Below are 24,269 nucleotides of genomic sequence, written 5' to 3'. Positions count from 1 at the left end.
CACATATCGGAAGGCTTCAATTGAGTATCCTATCGAGTATGAAGTAGCTTCAGTATATACGTCTGTGGATTTCTTGGACGTCGATCCCATGTTGGTTTATTAACTATGTGTATCGGAGAAAACTGAGCGGTAGTAGAAGGGAATAATGAGGAATAGAACCCCACTAGCTGCTACTACCTGCTACTTCGCCCCTCAATATACTAATACCATTCCGCAGTCAATGGGATACCTCCGTGGTCATGATGATAGGAGGTGGTATGCGTAAGCCATCGCTCGATTCATTATCAAGTCATAGTCCTGCGAAACCGACTTCTCATCGTTCCACATGTATCCTGCTCTCCAGAGTTTCACTAGGATGCATCACTGCTTGTTCTGCGTACCACTCCCCAACGTCTCACTCGACCTTACTCTTCACACGCACCTCTGCAGTACTCTGCGCCAGGTGGCGGAGGGCATCTTGCGCCTGTGGGCACAATTCCGCTCGCTCCACCAGAGACACCCTCTCCGTTGAAATAACACTTACCAAGATCCTTCTCACAGGGGTTCCCAGGTCCGGGACAACAGTAGCCGTAAGCATTGATATCAAAATTATAACAGGCCACAGGCTCGACGCTTGCGGGTTCGGAAGTAGTCGTTGGCGGAGCGGGCGCAGCCGTCGTAGTGGAAGGCATGAGTGTTGTAAGAAATGATGTAGGCTCTGGGATGATCACTGCGATGGACGATTCATTGTATACAGGCCCATTACCGAACTCAAGACCACTCAGCAAATCGGTAAGAAGAGTAGAATTGGCGTCGTGAAGGTCTCTGCAGTTGAAGTTGTCGCCATTGTAAGCCCTCGAAGTCTCGGCGGGGCAGTTGGAAGTCGTAGTAGACCAAGCCGAACGGGAGGTGGATGAAGGTCTTGCTGAAGGTGTTGTCTGAATGGACATTTGTGTCCTCTCAGGTTGATCCGACTTTGGTTTCTCAGCTTCCGGTTCCTCAAAAGTCTGCTGGGAGACGACAATCGTTTGGCCTGCAGCGATGGCGACCGTTTGTCCGCCCATTGTAATAAAACCTCCTCCTGCACCGCCCACAACCACCATCCCAATGGCGACAGCAAGCACAGCACCGTTCGATACGTCGACTGGAGCTGCTGTTGGTGAGGTCGTTGGCTTCGTAACTGTGGAACTAAAAGGCGCTTCCAATGAAGAGCTGCTGGGTTTGTAGCTGCTCGGCTTATAGTTGCTAGACGAGGAATAAAGCGAGGAGAAGGACGGTATCTTCGTAGAAGAGGGCCTTCTTGTAGAGGTGGATCTCAAAGGGGTAAACGTTGAGTTCAACACAGGTCTCCAGGTTGGAGCTTGTGAACGAATCGGGGCTTGTCGTTTGTGATTGGGATTACTGCAGCTGTCGGAAGACGCTGGTGCGCCAGCATTTGGGAATGCTAACACGTCTATGGTGAATAGAGCAAAATTCTGAGCGTTTCTCATCTTATCGGCGTCAGATAGACGAGCGCAGCTGCCGGACAGTTAGCTACACGCCGGCAAATCGTGAATGGAACCTGGGTGAATAGACACCCATGAACGTACCAACTTGGGGAATAGCAGGTGTCATGGCCGAATACGTCAGGAAATGGCTCTGACAAATCCTCGGCAGGCTCGCTGGGGCTCGTTCCTTTAGCCATGTGCTGGACTTCGTGAACTAAGATGCGTCCTTTAGAGTTGCCTGAACCAAAGCCGAGCGTTCTCTGCCATTCCTTGATCATCTCTGCGTTGTTGTTCTTCAGTTCGAAAAACGCTGGGCAGAGAACAAGCACCAAGGGGCCGAATTCCTTGGTTGTACCGTCTTGTTTCATCCCCGTTGCTCGCAAATTGGATGCTAGCACTCCATCCTGGCACATTCTATCGTCGACTGGCGGGCAACCGTACACGATCGAGTCGTCTGTCGGTGGCGCCTCGTTGATGGGCGCTTTGAATTCGGCGTGGGTGGTCCATCGAAATGCCGCAGGAATGTTTGGATAAGGAAGATGCGACAATACTGTTTTGTAGTGCTGGTTGATGATTGCATCCTTCGTTGCGGCATTGGCATTGCCTACACGAAATTATAATTAGTCCACGTTGTCTCTAGAAACGATTCGCTACCAGAAACAGGTCTACATACTTGATCCAAACCAGGTATCAAATGAAATGGATGTTTCAGCGCCTTCGACTTGAAGCACTTCTATGGTTTTCTGGGCGAGCTCTTCTGCCTCGTTGATGGCTGCATCTAGAAGTCGAAGTTTTGTAAAATCACACTTCCACGATCCTTGCACAACATAGTAGGCATTGTCATAGGTGTTTGTGCTGTCGCGTTGTGCCAGTCCCTCGTCATTGGTGTTGATGACTGCTGCTGCACCGAGATATAGTCTGCAGGTGAGCAGCAAGCCCCAGAGAAGGCGAAGACGTGAGTTTGAAAGAGCAGAGCTCATAGTCAACGTTTAAAGAACACTAGTATGTGTTGACTGAGCCTGTAATGAATGTGATAGTGAAGGATAGAACGACGAGGGATGTAGAATTTGGGTGTGGACAGTGTCTATAGATGTATTGCAGTTGTGGTGCAATTGCCTGACCCCGATAATCCCTCCGAAGGATCCGACGGATACCGTTCGCCCTAAACTACGAGTCGTGTATTTATGTAGATGAAGTTAAGTAGATTGAGAGACCGCGTTCGGGAGCAGGGATGATTGACTCGATGGCGTAGCCATTTTGTTGGTTGGAGTTGCGAATACTCCATACCAATTAGCACCGTGCACTACGGTTTTGAATTTCCCTCGCTCTTAGGCTCTCAGCCAATTTCGCTAATTCCCTAGTGCACACTATTAAGGATCATACTTTCTAGCATCTTGTGACAGGCAATAGCAAAAGGTTCGAAACCATATATTGAGGTGGGCAGCAAGTGAGCAGGAAGTGAGGTGGGCGAAACGCGCTTGCTCCTCCCTATGACCGGCCTCATACTACTTCACAGTCGAGATTCTGAGGCCCGGCGATTAATATAGCATCCAACGCCGTATCTGAGAAGTCCTTGGGCTCTGGAAGGGAAAACGACCCACCAAAACGGCCATCGATCTGAAAATAAGTCGTCGCCCCGCCTTTCGGTCTGTCTCGTTCGTTTTGACAGCCCCACTGATTCACAGTAGTCTCTTAGGAGGACACTTGCACCTGGCCCGCTATTGGATGAATGTGCGTGTATTTTGTGATACAGCTATCTTGATTAATGAAATTTTACACACCAAAAGGATCATGACTGGGTACATATACGAATGCTAAGACTCCACCCCACACGACGGATCACCCCCTACGACAGATCACCCAATTCGGCCACATTCACTCAAAAACCACTAATTCTACCTACTTTATTTTATAATATTAAAATTATATAAAAGATACTTTTAGATATATAATATATAGTTTTTTTATAAAAATATTTTTTAGAAATTATAATTTTCTATATTAACTAAGATATTAGTAAGTTAAATATAACGTTTTTTTACTATATAAAAATGAGATTTTTAACTTTATCAAAAATTCTAGCACGTATAGCTTTAACGAGGTGATACGGGATATTCTTATAAAAGAATATAAAAAGTAAATATTCATATAGAAGCAAGAATATATGAATATAGGGGAAATAAGCGTATATAAAAGAGGTTTTTGTAGTAAAGAGAGTAGTATAGTTAAATTACTATATGAGAAGTTGCTTGCTTAACGAAAGGTCTAAGTAGGTAAATACACGCCTATATATAGGCATAAAAACCTCCTACTAGAATATTCCATTGCTTATTAATTATTTCATAATTAATAAGCGCATACGTAAGTGAATGCGTAATCGTAGTACGTAATTCCGTCTCGAGAGGATTCCGTTACCTTCCAGTACTTTCCATCGCTCACGTAAGCTTATGTAAGCAGTATTGCTTACATAATCAATACCTATAATAATCTACAGAAATCGTAGATTAATATGGTATATAGTTTGCTTACGTAATATTGATAATAAGGCGAATAATAAGGTAAACAAAGTTACCTTTGTAACAAAAATTAATAAAGTTAAGTATTTTAAATCTCTATAATCTTTAGAATATTCTTCTAAGCTTAAAAATGCAATTTTTAGCGTTATACTAATTATAAAACCTAAGGAAATTTAAGTTTTTATAAATACCACTTATTATAATATAACTTGATATTTATATATAATAATACTTATATTACTAATAAAAAACTATTTGTATAAGTTCGTTTTAAATCTTTTAAAAATAATCAACTCTAAAAATTTATGTTTTCTAATAAATAAAAGAGTTATAGAGCAAAATATAATGTTAGTATTTGTATACAAACTACTAGTAAACACTAACATTTAAAAAATACTTTTTAAATCTAATATTACTATATAATATGATATAAAAAGTATTTTTTTGAATTTTTTAATATTAATTATACTTTTCTATAGCCTCTGTATTTTTTAAAATATTTATTTTATAATTATTTATGTATATATAAAATAGCGGTTTTGGCTGAATGTGGCCGAATTGGGTGATCTGTCGTAGGGGGTGATCCGTCGTGTGGGGTGGGGTCTTATAGCATGTTCCATGAATCTCACACAGGGAAAAAGCGGATCTATTAGTGCTTCTTTTCCAAGTATCTCCAAAAGCTAGTTTGTCTATCTGAAAGCCTCAAACATCAAAGCGAGCGTCTTTCTGCTACCTATAGAGCTACTAACGATAAGCCTTCTAGGTGCCAGAGGCATATCGGTAGAGGACCTTTTTTGGTACGATACGCCCAACTCTTCCGCATAGGATGGCACGATCAGCACCATCTCAGCTGACAGCTCAACTATTATGCCTTTCGAGGTTCAATGAACTGTTATGCGAGCAAGCTGGTAAAGATCTTGTCACCATGAGACATACCTCTATATCGATCGAGTCCGGGAGGCTCGGAGTTCTATCCGGAAAGGAGGCACGGGTATAATCCAAGGACTTTCAAGCTTCTGCGGTTCAAAGCATTAGATTCAGGTATGGTAAATTTTACTTATGCATCCATCTCAAAACAAACCTTCAGTACGACATTGACATTTTCGGTATGGTGGTTGATATACTCCGGGGCCCATGGGTGAGGTATCGGTCGAAAATACGATGGAACTGGGTTACGTGCCATACTTTCAGGGTTCAGCTTGCAGTAGACCTTCGCCATTTCACCGTCACCAAGGCCATCAGTCCTGAGACCATCATGTAGTTGCGAAATAGTTCTAACATAAGGTACCTAACTATAGGTGGCATCAAACTATCCTAATAAAGTCATAAAAAGAGGTGTGTAGAATATTAATAGCGAATCGTTGCACACTTGGCTAAGACTTCAACTACAAGGTCTTGGACATAGTATCGAATCAGTCAGTCCTAAGAACCGCAACGGACCATACAGGCAAGAGGAAGCTAAAGTTGCCATCGGACGACTCAATGTAAAAGACAACTGGGAGCGAGATAGGGGCTGCATCGTGGGTGTTGGCACTATCGGGGTTGTCGTGGCCCAGAATTGACAGCGTCACGAACCTTTTTCCTGCAATCTCGATATCTAGATGCTGTGGCTCACCAGCGTAATTGGCAAGCTTCACAACAAAGCTGTTCCCAGCGCTTACAGCACTCCAAAAGACCGAATCAAATCTAGTATCAGAGATTATCTCATGTTTCATGGATCCGGCGTTTTGCGCGAAGAGCTGCTGTACCCAGTAGTTGGAGGTGTAAACTCTAGCGTCAGGGGCTTGTTTGAACGGATTCAGATTGGGCTGTATAAGATTAAGAAAGTCAATGAAATACTGCGTCATACAAGTACTAGATCGTGGAAAGCTTACAGCCCATTGCTGATGATCGACAAGACTGATCAAGGGTGCGAACGCAACATCTCGGATGAGGTCACTATTGCGTTCCAGTCCAAGCATGAAGATGGCCTCGGAGACTGAGCCCTTCATGTCCGACCACTGGACGTCCCAGCGACCCATTTCTCCAATAATGTATTTATTCCTGCGGGAGACATTGTCTCACTGGGCGAAGTTGACAATGTAGTTTTCAGGGACATTATATTCGTGGTAGTCGATCCACGCATCTGCTGGGAATGGATCAGGTAAGCAGTTGAACCCAGTCGCTGAAGCAATGAGTTGGAGCTCTGGATACGCCGGACAAATGGCGTTATAGAAGGCAGCAAATCTTTCGGGGTAGCTGCTACGACCAAAGTCGTCTTCGTTTCCGATTTCAACCCATTTGACAGACCAAGGCTGCTCATTCCCGGTTTTGGCTCGCAGAGCTCCCATTGGAGTCGATGAATCGCCAAGAACATATTTTTCAAGAGAAACATATTAGATTGAGAAAAACTACGTATGTTGTGGACTTTAGGACTTACTTGGAGTTCGCGCATAAGTTCGTCAACAAAGGGCCGCAGATCCTCGCCAGTGATATGAGTGCCGTCAAGAGAGTACCCTGAATAGACGTCCAGAAATGGCTCGAGTTGCATGTCATCACACCACTCAAAGTACTCATGAAGACCTGGGGAAGTTTAGTGATAAAGGGACTTATTGTGAGACGGAGAGATTATGTCCCTACCCAGAGCATCTGTGTTTGGATATCCCCAAGCTCCTGTAACGTGTTAGTTGATGTTATCGACTTGTGTGTTTCTCTTGATGACATACCTTGGTGACCGGGGCGAGAAGCCAGAGCACCAATCGTCTCATTCCACTTCCATCGATTCTCGACATTTGGTCCTTCTCTTAGAGTTGTTAGAAATCGTTGTCTGCCTGAGAACATCGCCGACTCAAAACGTACAGGTTATTGCCGCCGGCGAATCTGAGAAAGTTTTCCCCCTATGTTATCCACTGCCTTAGCTAGAGATGGCTTCAATCCATTATAAATGAAGGTCAAACGTTAGATGCCCATCCAAGATGGAAAACTGTTCTAACCACATATCGGTTGTGGAAGGTGGTAGGGTAGAGCTGCGGAAACGCGAATCACACTGAAGACCCTGCTACAAGCTCTGCATCAAAGACCATTCTGTATTCGATATCCGTCAACGATGAGAAGGTTATGAGTGGCCGTTGATGAAACTCGGTGAATCTTTCGGTGGTAGCATCGACGTGAAGGTGGAGTTTCCAAAATCTCCTACGTGGAAACGCTTTGTAAGACCCAGGTCATTTGACCCTGGTAGTTACCACGGATAAAGATGTTATGCGAGTGGGGGCTACCATCAACGGGTATGCCCCAGTAACCCTCGTTGAAGAAGCCAACCTGGCCCGAGGCGCCACTTTCGACACTGACTTCCAGTGAATTCGGAACTTATGTTTCAATAGTACTCACATTTAAGGAAGGACGGTCGGAAGAACACTATGCGTATCACTGCAGATAACCATTTGTCCTGAAGGCAATTACTAGCAACAGGCTACTCTTCAGATAAAATTCCCCTATGCTATATCGAAGGTGAGTACACAAGAGAAGAATTTAAGTACAGTTTGGCACTTGTCACTATCTTGTTACACGTTACGCGTGTCTTGAAGATATACAAATTTACGAGCCAAAGCTACGGCGATTCGACTTTCTCACTGAGTGAGCCAGGGGTTGGGATATCCCGGGTCTGTGATGTTAACCCCAATGATCGGGCTCAGCCAGCTGTCATAGTCAGTCGAGCTGTTCATGTTACCTCCCCACTTTAATGCCCGAACCAAGATACGATAATCAGCATTCGGCAATTGGTAAATGGTTCCGTTGGCTAGTTCAACAACACCCCAAGACCAATCAGTGCTATAAACGCTGTAGCCTCGGAAGTTGGTAGCAACTGTTCCATGAGGCACATCGCCACCCCACAATAAGCCAACGAGGCCATAACTCTTCAACCCCGCCACGTGGTCAAGGGTTCCCAGGTCCAGGGGAGGAGTAGTGACAGGCGTGTTGGCAAATACGGTAGCGTTCGTTTGGGATCCCGGGAGATAACCATATGTTGACGGCGTGAAGTTGTAAGCGGGGTTAGACGCGATGTCTGCAGGTACTGCGTCAAAGCGGACATACGCCGATGGTTGGTCAATGAAAATTGTGAGAACTGGGTCGTTGTCGGGAGTCTGTGTTTGGTTCTCGGCAACCTTCTTGGCGGGGAATGTGAAAATCGTCTTGTCGTTATTGCGAATTCCCGCGTCAGAAGAACTGATAAACGGCAGCAAAGGAACGCCAGAAGGGGGCACTGGGGAGACATCAAGATTCTTTAAGTCTCCTGTGTAGATATTGGAGAGTTCGCCGCGTGCATACGGGATTCCAAGATAAGGAATGGAAAAGTTTTCCTCTCCTTCGGTGACTGTGATGAGACCACTGTAAGTCGGCAGGAGGGAAACGTCGACAGTGGGAGGGGTGATCGTAAATTCTACAGTCGCCTTGCCGCCAGCTGGAACCGTAAGGGAGCTCGTTGTGAATGTCACTTCCGAGTAAATAGGATTGAAGTTGAGCGCCCAGTAGAACATGTCGTTGATGTCAAGACTGTTGCCATTTGGTAGTCCGTTGACTTCCGCTGCAGGCTTGTGACCCAGCGTGTAGGTCTTGGGGGAAGATGACAAGTTCTCGATTGTGAAATTCCGATCAAGGGGTCCGGCTGAGTCGAGAAGGTTGAATTCGGTTGCAGAGAAAACGGTTTCCGACGTGACTGCTCTCAGGACGTTGACTAATCCCGAGCCTTGTTGAGCGGTAGTGGTGAGAATGTCAGTCGCGTTGTATTGCTTTAGAGGAGTTGCGGACGATTGCAAACGCCTCGCGATCTCCTTCGGGCTCAAGTTAGGATATTTCTGCTTCACAAGAGCGTAGCAACCCGCAAGGCTTTGAAAAGTTAGCTCAAAGCCACCTTCGCTTTGGAAACACGACTTACTGAGGGGTGGCCATCGATGTGCCCGAGATGACCGCATATCCCCACCCGTTAGATGTAACCCATGTGCTAAGAATGGTTCCTCCAGGTGCAGACACCTGAGGCTTGAGCGACATTTCCATTGTTGGCCCAAAGGTTGAGAACCATGAGGTAGTGCCTCCAGTTGGCTGATCAATCTGATGAACGGTTTGGTCTTCGAAAGTCAAAGTGAAGTTCTTGCCCTCTTTAGCAATACCGGCGAGAATTTTGCTTGCCTCAGACTTCTTGACCTTGACCGTATCAATGGCGCCATTCGCACCTGGCTCGTCGATGGACATGTCACTGGTATCAGGAAACCATGCCCAGACATTCGTGAAGCCAGATGAGTTGCTCCGTGCATCCAGGATATCGTAGTAACAGTCGCTTCTCGCGGTGACCAATGCGACCACACTGCCCTTGTTAGGGAAGCTGGCAATCGCATCATCCCATGCTTGGTCCACGCACTCTCCATTATCGTCGTCCGCAACAAAGACATTGAAGTGTGCTGACGCGTTGAGGGGAACAACACGACCGTACTCAATGGTGGAACCATCCGAACCAGCAGCGTTGTACACCGTAGCAAAGTGGAAGTCGCTCACGGAGCCGACTGAGATCGCACTGGGGTCTTGTGCTGGTGCCGAGGAAACGTAAAGGCCAGTGTCGCCCTCGTTGCCGGCCGCAATGACGATTCCGATGCCCTGGGACTGGATCTTGGACAGAATCGGAATGTACGGTGAGCCACCCTCCCAAATAGTTGTCTCACCAATCGACATGCTGATGAGGTCAACTCCGTCGCTAGCAGCTCTCTCAAAGCCTTGCATGAGGATATCATCAGTGACACCTCCACTGCAGCCGAGAACGCGGTAGGCATAAAGAGATGCGTCAGGTGCAACACCAGAGATGCCAAATCCAACGCCCTGAGGGTCCTTGGCAGCGAGGATTCCTGCAATGACGAGTTAACACAAGCTAGGGCGAGGTTTTGGCTTCTCCTCGATATGACATACCAGCAACATGGGTACCGTGACCGCCCTCCAAGCAAGTAGTCAATGGGTCATCGTCCGGGACTGGATCATTCCAGCCAACAAAGTTATCACCCACAAAATCATAGCCTCCCGCTACCTTGAAGCCTTCGCCGTAGCCACCGCCCAGGGCTGGGTGACGCCAATCAACACCAGTATCGAGGAAACCAATCTTGATGCCTTTTCCAGTCAGACCTTGGGCATGGACTTTGTCAGCGCCGGTCATCTTGAGACTGGAAAGGACATCACTGGTGCCATTGATGGTGACAACCTGTGCAGCGGCTCTGAGCTGGACGGACTGCACTCCGATGGGAACAGAGGGGTTGACAGTCTTTGATCTCCGGCTAGAACCAACTGGTACGGGGCGGTCGTAATATTTGTTGGGCCAGACCTTCTTGACCTGGGGTAGAGCAAGCAAAGTGTCGACGTCGGTATCATCCTTTGCATTGATTGACAAGCCATAGAAGTAGTCCGGATTTTTGAATTCGTGACGTACAGAGTAATCCAGGACGTCTTCGGCTCGGCGATGGAAAACAGAGTGCGCATCTTCGCCGACCTCGCGGCCATTGATTGACGCATTCGGCTCAAGTTCGATGATGAAACCAGTGTTGACTGGTGGCTTTGCCTTGATAGCGGCTCCGGGGTGAAACGCCGCCAGACCAGGCGTGATCAGAGCCGTGGCAGCCACAAGAGTAAAAGACTGGACCTTCATGACGAAGCGTTGAAATGAGTGTAAACGAAAGGAGTGTAATGGACACCACGGTGGCTATAATCTGCAAGGGATTTCAGTCCGAAGAGTGCATCACGACACATTATAAGTACTGAGGACGTTTATCACCAGACAGGATAGTGTCTCGTGAGAATAAACCATGATGAGTTTCGAAGACGTGCTTCACGATAAGGATTGCGATACGAACTGATCACCACCAAGAGCACTTTCAGAAGTCCCTGTGTCCCAATTTCGAGATGCAGATAGCCAGCTGCCTAGGTAGCATTGGGTAGGTGTTGTCGGTTCCCGATCTGTCGGCAATCTCTGCTATTTGAGGCTGGAAAGCTTGATTAAGCCTACTGGTGTTACTACAGCGTAGATATCTTAAGGGTCGATTAACCCCTCCAATCGGCATTGAGTAACAATATTCTCGTATGGTCGGGATACAGAGAGGGGCCGGAGGGCGGAGGGTCCATCCTCGCATCCAGGCGCAGAATAGGAAGGTCGTGTTGTGGAGATTCGTGATCTAATTACAGGGAGTTATTGCCAAACCTTATTGCGGATGTCGCTGGATTCCTCGGCCTCCGATATCGTCAAGAGGGCACTTATTATTTTCCTAAAACACTTTCTGGGTACAAACTGTGCTTCAATTGCTCAAGGTGAGTAATTTGGTACAATATTCCTGTATCAAAGTTTAAGAACCATCTCACTCTTTGAGATAAGATAGAGCTAGTCACACAGCTTTATCTTGGGCATGTATGCGACCCGGGCTTCATACTTTACTCTACATCCTGCCAAGCATAGTTGCGCCCGGCTTAGACTTGATAAAACTTACCTTTTCAATTGCTTCTGGTTAAATGACGTAAATCTAAGACTGAGAATCGACCAGGTATTAACTAATGGGGTGGGACTTCAACATGTCTGATCCGTTACAGAGTAAGGTATCTTACGGTTTGGGGGGGCTCTTGGGACCAAGACCTCGCGATGAGCGCAAGGGCCATCAGCTCAACCATCACTCCAAACGACTCGTACGGGCAGCCAGAGGTCAAATTTGCTATGGTGGACAGACCATCAAGCATTGTATTGTACGAACTGCCACCAGATCATCTTGTTATTGCTATGGGTGTTGGTCAACAGACCATGTAGGGACTCCGTACGCTCGGAGGCTCTTCGTATGGGCAGTCTACAATGCGTGCGATCCAGCTGGTGTCTCATGTGGGTCGTCTAGCACGTGCCGTCGCTGTTGCCTGTCGCGTGCTTACTATTCCAACCTCCGCCTGGCCTCAGCACAGCCCATTTCGAATCGTAGACAACTTCATATCCAATCCGCTCTCTCAAACCGCGGTGCCCTACCTCGGGTGACTGCGTGTAGGAGGGTTGAAACCTCATTTACTCAAGAGGTCACTCTACCCATGCACTTCATCGCCGCCTGAGCGCAACCTTCGGTCACCCTGGCCCGTATAGAGCCTCTTGACTCATGGCTAATCCTGCCCCTCTCGCACAACCTGCGGAGAACCGGCCACGGAGTGGGATCCGGCCAAAAAGAAGGCAGGTCGGCAGAGCGTGCGATGCCTGTCGTTTGCGTCGCATCAAATGCGACGATGCGTCTCCTTGTGCCAACTGCAGGGGTCGGGGCCAGCAGTGCAGCAATACGGAAGCAACCCGAACTTCGACTCTCTCTCAGGCCCATGAAGAGATAGATCGACTAAGGCTGAGAGTTTTGGACCTCGAACGAGAGCTTCAGCGACACCGAGGGGCGCATACCAATCCTGGAACGTTGTTTTCTATACATTCGCAACAAGTAGTCGCCAACGTGGAAGCAACGGCAGCCAGTAACATCGCAGGCCACTTTGTCACGCCAAGAAATAAGCCTTGGGATGGTGCTCTGCTCCGACCCGCACGATCACCTCATGTCGCATGGTTTGGACCTTCTTCTCTTTACTTTTTTATCCATCGCCTTGGCGTGTTCCTCAGTACCGATGTAGAACATGCTCAGCCAGACCACATGCTTCTCCGATCAACGAGCGGTAGCGCCGTGCCCGCCCAGGAAAGGACTACGTCAGAAGACGCATCTCATTTGCTGAGGCCACTTTTTAACGGCAATAAACCCGGGGTCTATCTGAATCCAATTCAAGAAGAGTACTTCGTCAATCTATTTTGGCAATCATACCACACCTCTTTGTACGCCATTATTGACGAGGCCGAGTTCAAAAAAGAGTATCAAGCCCTCTATCTGGATGTGCCCTCTGGCTATACTCGCAAGCCTTCAGCGCTGGTCGATATTGTTGTTGCCATGTGCATGCAGTACATGGCCTCAAGTCTGCCGTCTAGCCATCAAGGAAACATCGTCGAAGGAAACGATGCTACAACTGCCGGCCGGTGGCACTACCGAAGAGCACAGACTTTACTAGCCGGGGAAATGGAAAGCCCTTCTATCTCCACGCTACAGTGCCATCTCCTTTCAGCTGTCTATGTCTGTGGTGCGTCGTTCCATAATATGGCAGATAGCATTTGTGGTCAAGCTGTACGCATAGCCTATATGCTGGGTCTGCATATCGATCCTCCACTTGATACACCTGAGAAAGAACGTCAAGTAAGACGTCGACTTTGGTGGGCTGTCTATGTCTTGGACAGCAAAGTCGGGATGAAGCTGGGACGCCCCTTCTTACTACATGGTTCATTTTCCATGCCGCCTTTCCCAGATGATCAGCTTGGCGCTTCCATGTTATCAGGATCTACATTCGCTCCAATTTCAGGGGACGCTACCTGGCTGAGCTTTAGTCTTCATCACCTCAAATTATTCAAAACAATGAGAGATGCTCATACTACATTATACAGTCACGACGTTGGGCTTGGACAACACAAGACTATATGGGATGATCCCACATCCTTGGCCAAGGTAGCCGAAAGTCTAGAAGCTCATACCGTCATGATAGAGAGATGGGTGCAAAACTTGCCTGGTGCGCTCAAAAACAGCCGAGTAAACAATGGCCGCATTCTCTCAACCGACGGCTCGGCTCTCGTTATTGAGCAGTATGCCCCACTCTGGCTCCAAAGACAACGCCTTCTCCTGGAAATGGAATATCACCACATGTCTGTCAACCTTTACCGACCCTTCATTTCATTCAAAAAAGTTCCGGCGCCCGGAAGTCGTCTTGAGACGCTCGCAATAGAAAGTATCAACCATGCGATAGAGCTATCGAAGATTACTCAGCAAGCGCTTTCGTCCACGGCTATACTCGATGGATGGCATGAAGCGTTCCAGTGGCAATGGAATTCTGCCATCACATTAGCAGGATTTATCTTGGCCAATCCGCGTCATTCTGCAGTCGTAGCCGCAAGAAGTGCCATGGATTCATCCTTGTCAGTTTTTGGTACATTTGGCCAGAGTTTCGAGCTGGCAAAGAATGCTGAAACTGTTGTCCGAATGCTGTGTACGAAGATCGATGGCTTGATATCGACTTCTTCCCAGGACCATGGTCAGAAGGAGCCAGCTGCATTATCTACGCTGGGTATCGACCAGGAAGTGGAGGTAGTTAATGGCTTTGCTTCTGAATCGGTCTATACATCAACCTCCCCTGAGCTTTTGACTCAATTTCTGGACTTCGATTTCACGGAAATGGCGGTTGGCGTAGATTTCTGGGCCAATATCGACATGCTGGGTGTCGGCGATATTAGCACATTTGGCGAGTCCTCTGTCTTTTGACAGAGATAATAATATTGGGTATATTCCAATACTTTGACACACGTCTAAACAGCCAGCAACGTGATCGTTAATGCAATTGCTTCGAGCAAGCAATAGTGAGAGGTGTCGTTTGTTTTCGAGCTGATCGCGTGAATAGTGAATCAAAGAATTGCAAAACAGTAATCGTAAGCATTCATGATGCATTCCACCAATCGGAGCATGTCCTGCCTCTGCTTACTCTGGTCCTTTCCTAACCACTAGGAGTTGCTCCTACACTGCGAACCAACGATCCAATCGAAAGAACTCCTTTTGCGAACGACTAAGCGAGCCTCGATCCTTTACAGACAATAGCGCGAACTTGGTATAAATACGTCCGTTCGATTCACCAACTCTACTTTTTGAATTATCCCAAATCAGACTTCTTTCGCAACTTGATACTTACAGTCAGATCTCAATAATCAAGCTACCCTATTTTCACTCTTCGTCTAGCAAGGCACTTTGTTCCAAAAGCCACTATGTCTTTGCCGCGCCGAGCTCTGATCAGCATAACTTCTGCTCATGGCACCCTATTCGAGGGGAAGGAGACCACCGGCCTCTTCATCAGCGAAGCGCTGCATCCTTACAGCGTTTTAAGGGCAGCTGGTTTTGAGGTTGATCTCGCTTCCGAGACTGGTACATATACCCCTGACTGGCTTTCGACACAGCCAGATTTCCTCAACGGCGAAGACTTGGACATTTGGAATAATGCCAAGAGCGATTTCCGCATGAAGCTCGACAACATGACAAAAGCCGCTGACCTCGATGGTAACGCATACGGGCTTTTCTACGCGTCTGCCGGCCATGCCGCCCTCATCGATTATCCCACGGCCTCTTCTCTTCAGCGAATCGCAGCGCAAGTCTGGGCGAATGGAGGGGTGGTCTCTTCTGTCTGCCACGGACCAGCACTTTTCGCCAATCTGATCGACCATAGCACCAATGAGCCCTTGATCAAGAACAAGAGAATCACCGGCTTTACTACGGAAGCCGAATCCTCCATGGGGATTATGGATGAACTCAGAAGCTGGGGTGCTGAGATGGTGGAGGAAACGGCAATTCGACTCGGGGCGACATGTGAGCTTTTCACTCTTTCCTCCATCCATGGCCCAACCATTGCTTGGTGTGTGAGTTCTTCGGATCTAACATTGAAAACAGATGTGCGTGCCCCTGGTATCTGGGACGACTTTCATGTAGTTGATGGTCGCCTAGTGACAGGCCAGAACCCAGCCAGTGCTACATCCACTGCTCAAGCTGCCGTTGAAGCTTTCGACAGCGCTTGAAACATGGTATTTCAAGATGATATGAGAACTCCTGGTGTAGAGAGAAGATATGCTTATGGGTATGATTCAATGGATTGGATAGATTGACAGGATTATAAATTTTCTTGGTGATGGAATCGTTTTCCGAGCACTTTCTTAACTGAGGCCTCTGTGTAGCTTGTTGATGTTGTCAACCCTTTCACAACGGACGCGTGAAAGGACGTGAAATTCAAATATCATGCATAAAGAGATGTGACCGACAAACTCATATGATCATTCAGAGCCTGTGCAGCGCAGCCTCAACAGCCGGAGCAAGTCTTTTTTCGAGGTGATTACAGATTGATTGCTAGGTTGAACGACCTCACGTTCTTTAGTCATGGCAGCAAAATATTAAGCTCAGAAGGCGGTGGACTGTTGGGAAGAAATTCGAAGAGTGAAAGCAAGTAACAAGCCAACTCGTCCTGCTTTTGGTGCACGAAAGCCACGTTGCTACCCATAAATGCGGAACTGACGCCATTCTTGGTCTCCGATGAAAAGGGCTATCTCCGATGACTAAGAGCGGGATGACAAATTAGGAAGAACCACTTAAATGTGTCATTATCAGCGGCACGGGAGATCGGGTTGTCCCGGAATCACGGAGCTGCTGCACGCTTTGTAAGGCGCCAAGCCGGAGTTGCGGAGTTGCCCACAACATCACGAATCAGTCCTCCGGCTGACTCGCCGATTGATGTGTGGGCCTTCTCAAAAACAAGGAAACAACTAGAATAGCAGATAGTATTTAATGACGAAAGAAACGTCAGACTGACTTGGTGAAATAGAGACAACTCGCACTGGTTTTTTTGTTTTTCAACAGCGACTTGCATAGATTCTCCTCGTTATCCGTCAACATATCCCGCTTCAAGTCGACATACCAACATCGTCAACCACACAGCATCATAAATCATCAACTCAACATGGCATCGCCTAACATTACGGAAAGCAAGCTCTTCAAGCCTTTGAAGCTTGGCAATACACAGCTTGAGCATCGGATTGCTCTGGCACCGTTGACCCGATACCGAAACGATGCAAACCACGTGGCGAAACCTTTTGTTCCTCGATACTACAGTGACAGAGCCTCAACTCCGGGCACTTTGATTATCTCAGAGGCCACTGGCACTTCAATGCCAGAAACTGGAGTACCGCACGGCCCAGCCTTTGTCACAGACGAGCAAGTTGCTGCTTGGGAAAAGGTCATTGCTGCAGTTCACGAGAAGAAAGGTGTCTGGTTTCAGCAAATCTGGGCTCAAGGACGAGCTGCAGACCCCGACTACCAGAAGCAGCGCGGCTACAAGTTTCGTTCCTCTAGTGCTGTGCCAATGGAGCCTGGCGCAGCTGTTCCTGAGGAAATGACTGAAGAAGAGATTCTGCAAGTAATCCAAGACTTTGCGGACACCGCCAAGAGAGTTGTTGCTGCAGGCGGCGATGGTGTTGAAATTCATGGAGCCCACGGTTACCTACTGGACCAGTTCCTCTCAGACTCCGTCAACAAGCGTACAGACAAATGGGGAGGCTCTATTGAAAACCGGGCTCGGCTTCTTCTTGAAGTCATCAAGGCAGTGGTTGAGGTCATCGGCGCTGAAAAAGTGGCGCTTCGACTCTCTCCGTATGCATCGTTCCAAGGGGCAGAGTCGTCTGATATCCACGGACAGTATACATATATTGTCAAGGAACTGAAGAAGATGAACGTTCCCTTCGCCTATTTCTCGCTTGTTGAGGCTCGAGGCGACCCGGCCAAGCTTTTGAACACTACGCACGATCCCAAGATTGCTCAACAGACACTCGACTTTATCCTCGATATCTGGGATAACTTGTCCCCCGTTGTTGTGGCTGGTGGTTATAGTCCCGAAAGCGCTGCCCAGGCACTTGATGGGCACTACGCAAAGTGGGATGTCATCGTTGCATTTGGAAGAAGCTTTATTGCAAACCCCGACCTTGTCTGGCGTTTCAAGCACGGCGTTCCACTCACAAAGTACCATCGATTCTCGTTCTACATCAGGGGATCGGAGATTGGGTACAACGATTACACATTTAGCCAGGAGTACATTGACGCACAGCGCGAATGGGCTTTGACGCATTTGGCTTCAAACTCGAAGTAGTACTAGAATCGTTACTTTGATTTGCATTTTCTGGGTAGAAAAGCATTAGAATTTAGAGCAATATCCATGTCGTTTTCGCCAATAGAAACATTCTGTTTTTTAATCATGATATTCCCATATCATGATACCAATATCAAGCTCTTTTCCTAGCCCCGTGCAACTTTGTGATTTACACCTAACCTGGTATGTTGCGTCTGGATCTCTCGAAACAATACTTCAAGCTTCACGGCTCCAGTATGCTCGGTGTGTATATCGCCAGAGTCATCGACCTGATTCGTTGCAAACATGATTCCTTTGGAGGCGTAAATCATGAATAGCGAGCTGAAAGGTGCAGACTGGAGGAGAAGACATGGGCATGGTCATCACTGGTTTCGAGATATATGGTCAAGCACTTAGTTGACAACCTGCTTGATGTACGGTACTCATGAGTTTGAAGATCTAGATGCCAAGCAGCCAATGAGCCCAATCGCCTTTTAATTGCCTTCTTCTATCGCGAATGCGGGGCATCCCTGGAAGTGAACGACTAACGGAAGATTGATGCGAAATTATCAAATCAATCTCAGTCAAGAAGAGGCTTTGTATAAATGACCCAAAGCTTCTCAAGATGGTTCTCAGACTGATTCTGCGTTCCAAAAAGTAGATACGTAGCTGCTTATTTAAATGACAAATTTCACCCAAAGTGCGATTGCCTGAGTTCACTTGGCAAAAGACTGAACGCGAAGACGAAGCTCAAGTCCCATTTCGAGGACACTGAGCAGCGGAGTCAACCGTGGACCAATCAGATCACAAAGAAACACGGCCAAACCCGCCCGGCATTTTTACTCATGGGCCCGAGCAATCTAGCCAATTTTAGTCCAGATGCCAAGATTGACTTGTCTCAATGATTCCAGCAGCAATGAACATGAGCGCAAGACATTGCAATCTGGTGTCCTCTCGCACAATTCGGGGGTCGAAAATGTCCGTATTAAGGGAATTCTGGCCGGTGGGATTGACTTCTCGGTTAAGAAATGGCCTAATCGCCGATTGGGATGCATCTTTTTCCATAGCGTGTCAGCGCCATCGCGCGGCTTCGTGGATCTATGACGAAAGCATAGCTTAAGCTTACCAGATGAGGCTCCTTGCTTGGAGAAGAAAAGATCTAGTGGTCTCCACTTGGCCGATATCTAACACCAGTGTCGCGCTGACGCGACCGACGTGGTCTGCGAGTACTTGGTTATACGTCGTCATAGATCTCAACTAGATCAACGGTCGGCGGAAACAGATGACCGACGCCGTTAGTTCACTACAGTTGGAATCGGATTTTGTTGCTCGCGTCTACCCCCTGAAGATGCAGTCGATATTCTGGAACCGGCCTAGTGTTGACTGGCGTTTTGTTGGCATGTGGTTTCAACGAAAAGCAACAATCCATCGACTCACTGAGACAATATTATTTACTTACGGGTTCCCGTCAACAACGTGCTCTTCGCTGGGCCTTCTGCATCCGTGATGTGCACTGCAGTTGCTTGATCGCCATCACCACGTTGCAGGAAACCATAGTGGTGTATCAACTCCAATTTGCTTTTGGGAAAACATTGAAAGCCATAATGGATGAGAAACCTACGCCTCGGGACACCGACGTCCCAGGCGGCTTCCCAGAGACGCCTAGTCTTGCTCCGACCAGCGGGCGGCCTACGCCGATGACATTGTCTAGTCACGGCCAGCACAACGCTCACAATGCCACAAGCACACAATCAAGCCAGATTACCCGGAACACCACGAGTTACTTTGCCACGACATCGCGTATCCGCGACGACACGTCTTCTTCTACTGTCACGCTTTCTGGCAACGGTGTTGCGGTCTCGAGTAGCCGCAGAGCTTCGCGAGCAGAAGATTTGTCGGAAAAAAATGCCCCCATCGACAATGAATCGGCGGCATCCTCTCCCTCCGCAAATGCTCTATCGCCGACGGACAGCACTCACTTTGCGCCCCTCAAGACCCATGTCAGCAATACCAAACGACCAGAGGCGCGCAGGCAAGGAAGCAATTTGACCGAAGATGACCTTTTTCGAGTACTGTCTCGCCGTCGAACCAATGCCACGCACCAGTCAGATGCTGAACAGGAAGAGGAGCAGCAAGAGGTCGAACGTCTTATGTCTCGGATATTTGGTCGAGCTCGACAAGAACAGAGCGAGGAGGAGAAAACGCGGCACAGTGGAGTTGTTTTCCGTGATCTCACGGTCAAAGGCGTTGGTCTCGGGGCCAGTTTACAGCCCACGATTGGAGACATCTTTCTCGGATTTCCCCGCAAGATCAAAATGCTTTTCACTCGAGGGCCCAAGGCTGCATTCGCAAAGCCTCCGGTCCGGGAGCTGATCAGTCACTTTGACGGTTGCGTACGCCCCGGAGAGCTTCTTCTTGTTCTTGGACGTCCAGGCTCAGGATGTAGTACTTTCCTCAAGGCCTTCTGCAATCAAAGGGCAGGGTTCCAGGCCGTTGAAGGCGAAGTCACTTATGGAGGCGCCCGTGCTGAGGAGATGAGCAAGAGTTTTCGCGGAGAAATCATCTACAACCCAGAAGACGATCTCCACTACCCAACCCTGACTGTCAAGAGAACCCTCAACTTTGCACTAGAGACGAGAACCCCTGGCAAGGAATCAAGACTTGATGGTGAGAGTAGGAAGGATTACATCGAGGAGTTCATGCGAGTTGCCACGAAGCTCTTCTGGATCGAGCATACCCTGGGCACGAAGGTTGGAAACGAGTATGTCAGAGGCGTGTCGGGCGGTGAAAGAAAGCGTGTGAGCATTGCAGAGGCTATGATTACTCGTGCATCCGTTCAAGGTTGGGACAACTCAAGCAAAGGCCTCGATGCCAGTACAGCCGTGGAGTACGTCCGATCGATTCGCGCCATGACAAACATGGCAGAGACATCGACCGCCGTGTCGCTTTACCAAGCCGGCGAGTCTCTTTATGACCTTGTTGATAAGGTACTTCTCATCGACAAGGGGAAGTGTCTTTATTTTGGACCCTCCGAATCCGCAAAGCAGTACTTCATCGACCTCGGCTTCAACTGTCCAGACCGATGGACGACTGCAGACTTCCTAACTTCGGTAACCGACGAGCACGAGCGCCACATTCGAGAGGGCTACGAGTCCCGAATTCCAAGAACCCCTGAGGAATTTGATTGGGCATACAAGAATAGCGAGGCCTACAGGAGGAACATCCAGGATGTGGAAGAGTTTGAGTCTCAGCTTCATCAGCAGGTTGAAGACCGCCGCCAGAACGAATCAAAGAAAACCGAGACCAAGAACTACGAGATACCCTTCCACAAGCAGGTCATTTACTGCACCAAGCGCCAGTTCATGGTCATGGCTGGGGATCGAGCGTCCCTTTTTGGCAAATGGGGCGGGTTGGTGTTCCAAGGTCTCATCGTGGGCAGTCTGTTCTACAACCTCCCGAATACCGCTGCTGGAGCATTCCCCCGTGGAGGAACCTTGTTTTTCCTGCTTCTTTTCAACGCGTTGCTCGCACTGGCGGAACAGACGAGTGCGTTTGAGTCTAAGCCCATTCTGCTCAAGCATAAATCCTTCTCTTTCTACCGCCCAGCAGCTTTCGCCATTGCCCAAACCGTGGTGGATGTGCCACTTGTATTCATTCAGGTTATTCTTTTCAACATCATCATCTATTGGATGTCCAATCTTGCGAGAACTGCGTCACAGTTCTTCATCGCCACGCTTATTCTCTGGTTGGTCACCATGGTCACCTACGCTTTCTTCCGTGCCATTTCAGCTTGGTGCAAGACCTTAGACGATGCTACAAGATTCACCGGAGTATCTGTCCAGATCGTTATCGTCTATACAGGCTACCTTATCCCTCCAACTTCGATGCGTCCCTGGTTTGGATGGCTGCGGTGGATAAACTGGATCCAATATGGCTTCGAGTGTCTCATGTCTAATGAGTTTTACGACCGAGAGCTCCAATGTGTACCGCCTTACCTCGTTCCTCAAGGGCCGAACGCCTCGCCGGCATACCAAGGCTGTGCGCTTGCTGGAAGCCCGCCTGGCCAGACAATCGTGCCTGGCTCTAGTTACATCGAAGCATCCTTCACATATTCTCGTTCTCACTTATGGAGAAACTTCGGTTTCCTGTGGGCTTTTTTCTTCGTTTTTGTAGCCCTCACAGCCTTGGGCATGGAACACATGAAGCCGAACACTGGTGGTGGCGCTATCACCGTCTTCAAGCGTGGACAAGTCCCCAAGAAGGTGGAGGACAGCATCGCCACTGGCGGCCGTGGCAAGAGGGATGATGAAGAATCTGGCGAAGCCAACAATAGTACGCAAACAATGACAGCCGACACTGCAAAAAAAGAGAAGAGCGACGAGGACACCATGAAACAAGTGGCTCGGAATGAGACGGTCTTCACATTCCGCAACGTCAAGTACATCATACCTTTCGAGAAGGGAGAGCGCACGCTCCTGGATGATGTCCAAGGATACGTCCGGCCTGGAAAACTCACTGCACTTATGGGTGCCTCCGGTAAGTATTGATCTAGTCCAAAGATTGCTCACTTGCAATTGCTAATGCCTCATAGGTGCTGGCAAGACGACTTTGCTCAACGCCCTGGCTCAGCGCCTCACATTTGGCAAAATCACTGGTGAATTCCTGGTTGACGCTCGACCACTACCCAAGTCCTTCCAGAGAGCAACTGGCTATGCAGAGCAGATGGATGTGCACGAACCTTCCGCGACGGTTCGAGAAGCTCTCCAGTTCTCGGCACTGTTACGGCAGCCCCGAGAGGTCTCCAAGAAGGAGAAATTTGATTACTGCGAAACCATCATTGATCTTCTCGAGATGCGTGATATCGCCGGAGCAACGATCGGCAAAGTCGGCGAGGGCCTGAATGCGGAACAGCGAAAGAGGCTCACCATTGGAGTGGAGCTGGCATCGAAGCCTGAGCTCCTCATGTTTTTGGACGAGCCCACGTCTGGTTTAGATTCCGGCGCTGCATTCAATATCGTCAGGTTTTTGCGCAAGTTGGCAGACGCTGGTCAGGCCGTGTTGTGCACAATTCACCAGCCGTCAGCTGTGTTATTCGAGGAATTCGATGAACTTTTACTTCTCAAGGCTGGAGGCCGAGTTGCATATCATGGGCCACTTGGACGCGACAGCCAAGAGCTGATTCAATATTTTGAGTCAAACGGCGCGCACAAGTGTCCTCCAAGCAGCAATCCAGCCGAGTACATGCTGGAGGCAATCGGTGCTGGTGACCCGAACTACAAAGGGAAGGACTGGGGTGATGTCTGGGCGCAGTCCAAGCACAAGGACGAGAGATCCAGAGAGGTTGATGAGATGCTGGCAAGGAGGAAGGATGTGGAGCCCTCAAAGAGCCTCAAGGACGACCGCGAATATGCCATGCCATTGACGACTCAGACGGTGGCGGTAGTCAAGCGTTCGTTCACTGCCTACTGGCGCACGCCCAACTATATTGTCGGAAAGTTCATGTTGCACATCCTTACAGGCCTCTTCAACTGCTTCACTTTCTACAAGATTGGTTATGCGTCCGTCGACTACCAGAATCGGCTATTCTCAATCTTCATGACTCTGACAATCAGTCCGCCGCTCATCCAGCAATTGCAGCCAGTCTTTCTGCAGTCCCGCCAAATATTCCAGTCGCGCGAGAACAACGCGAAGATTTACAGTTGGTTTGCTTGGACGACAGCGGCAGTTCTCGTCGAGATTCCCTATGCTATTGTCGCCGGAGGCATCTACTTCAACTGTTGGTGGTGGGGTGTGTTTGGATGGCGTCTTCCCGCCTTCAACTCCGGCTTTGCATTCCTCTTGGTCATTCTCTTCGAGCTATACTACGTGAGCTTTGGCCAGGGCATAGCCGCGTTCGCTCCCAACGAGCTTCTCGCATCTCTCTTGGTTCCCATCTTCTTCCTCTTCGTCGTCAGTTTCTGCGGTGTGGTTGTACCAGCTGCTCAACTTCCTACGTTTTGGAGGGCTTGGATGTACTGGCTCACCCCTTTCCACTACCTTTTGGAAGCCTTCCTCGGAGTCGCCATCCACGATCAACCTGTTCAGTGCGAGTCTGGCGAGTTTGCAAGATATCAGCCTCCTCCCAACCAGTCCTGCGAAGACTACACCGCGCCTTATATCCAGCAGGCTGGTGGATACGTTCTGACTGGAGATGGGGGCATCTGCGAGTTCTGCCAGTATGCGACGGGTGATGAGTTCGGCGCAGGCTTCAGCGTCTACTACAGCAATATCTGGCGTGACTTTGGCATCTTCTGCGGGTTTATCGTCTTTAATTACGTCGTAGTCTATGTCGGGACTTGGCTTAGGTTCAAGGGAAAGAACCCTTTCAAAAAGCTTATGATGAAGAAGACGAAGTAATAGGGTGGCAGTTGGTCATGGCCAATGTCTTGTCAATATTTAGATGGTCGTTATGGATAGTAGACCTCCTGGATAGCGAGGTGTAGTAGATTAATAGATTGTATCACTGAAGAGTTGCGCCTGGTATCAATGAAATGATTCG

At 48.5% G+C, this 24,269-nt stretch overlaps 6 protein-coding genes across 6 annotated transcripts; 4 read left to right on the top strand and 2 right to left on the bottom strand.

The window, feature by feature from the left end:
- Nucleotides 1–404: 404 nt before the first annotated feature.
- CCOS01_10350 (uncharacterized protein) lies at nt 405–2,446 on the bottom strand (the record flags this gene model as incomplete). Its single annotated transcript, XM_060458506.1, has 3 exons — nt 405–1,497; nt 1,569–2,070; nt 2,140–2,446. 3 exons carry the CDS (start codon nt 2,444–2,446, stop codon nt 405–407), a joined length of 1,902 nt encoding a protein of 633 aa, XP_060311671.1.
- Nucleotides 2,447–5,394: 2,948 nt separating this feature from the next.
- CCOS01_10349 (uncharacterized protein) lies at nt 5,395–10,640 on the bottom strand (the record flags this gene model as incomplete). Its single annotated transcript, XM_060458505.1, has 8 exons — nt 5,395–5,790; nt 5,857–5,982; nt 6,402–6,544; nt 6,688–6,759; nt 7,192–7,304; nt 7,592–8,797; nt 8,895–9,852; nt 9,914–10,640. The coding sequence occupies 8 exons, from the start codon at nt 10,638–10,640 to the stop codon at nt 5,395–5,397; spliced, it is 3,741 nt and encodes a 1,246-aa protein (XP_060311670.1).
- A 2,926-nt stretch (nt 10,641–13,566) lies between these two features.
- Nucleotides 13,567–14,343, top strand: CCOS01_10348 (uncharacterized protein; the record flags this gene model as incomplete). Its single annotated transcript, XM_060458504.1, has 1 exon — nt 13,567–14,343. The coding sequence occupies one exon, from the start codon at nt 13,567–13,569 to the stop codon at nt 14,341–14,343; it is 777 nt and encodes a 258-aa protein (XP_060311669.1).
- A 494-nt stretch (nt 14,344–14,837) lies between these two features.
- CCOS01_10347 (IgE-binging protein) lies at nt 14,838–15,638 on the top strand (the record flags this gene model as incomplete). Its single annotated transcript, XM_060458503.1, has 2 exons — nt 14,838–15,432; nt 15,514–15,638. 2 exons carry the CDS (start codon nt 14,838–14,840, stop codon nt 15,636–15,638), a joined length of 720 nt encoding a protein of 239 aa, XP_060311668.1.
- A 932-nt stretch (nt 15,639–16,570) lies between these two features.
- On the top strand, nt 16,571–17,752 carry CCOS01_10346 (NADH:flavin oxidoreductase/NADH oxidase; the record flags this gene model as incomplete). Its single annotated transcript, XM_060458502.1, has 1 exon — nt 16,571–17,752. The coding sequence occupies one exon, from the start codon at nt 16,571–16,573 to the stop codon at nt 17,750–17,752; it is 1,182 nt and encodes a 393-aa protein (XP_060311667.1).
- A 1,583-nt stretch (nt 17,753–19,335) lies between these two features.
- On the top strand, nt 19,336–24,127 carry CCOS01_10345 (ABC-2 type transporter; the record flags this gene model as incomplete). The annotated part of the gene is made up of 2 exons (XM_060458501.1): nt 19,336–22,267; nt 22,323–24,127. 2 exons carry the CDS (start codon nt 19,336–19,338, stop codon nt 24,125–24,127), a joined length of 4,737 nt encoding a protein of 1,578 aa, XP_060311666.1.
- Between the last annotated feature and the right edge of the window lie 142 nt (nt 24,128–24,269).

The sequence above is a fragment of the Colletotrichum costaricense genome, assembly GCF_030867565.1.
Source record: "Colletotrichum costaricense strain IMI 309622 chromosome Unknown Scaffold_10.1, whole genome shotgun sequence".
Taxonomy (NCBI): Eukaryota; Fungi; Ascomycota; class Sordariomycetes; order Glomerellales; family Glomerellaceae; genus Colletotrichum; species Colletotrichum costaricense.
The sequence above is the reverse complement of the archived record's forward strand: the minus strand, read 5'-3'. Positions and strand labels throughout refer to the sequence as shown.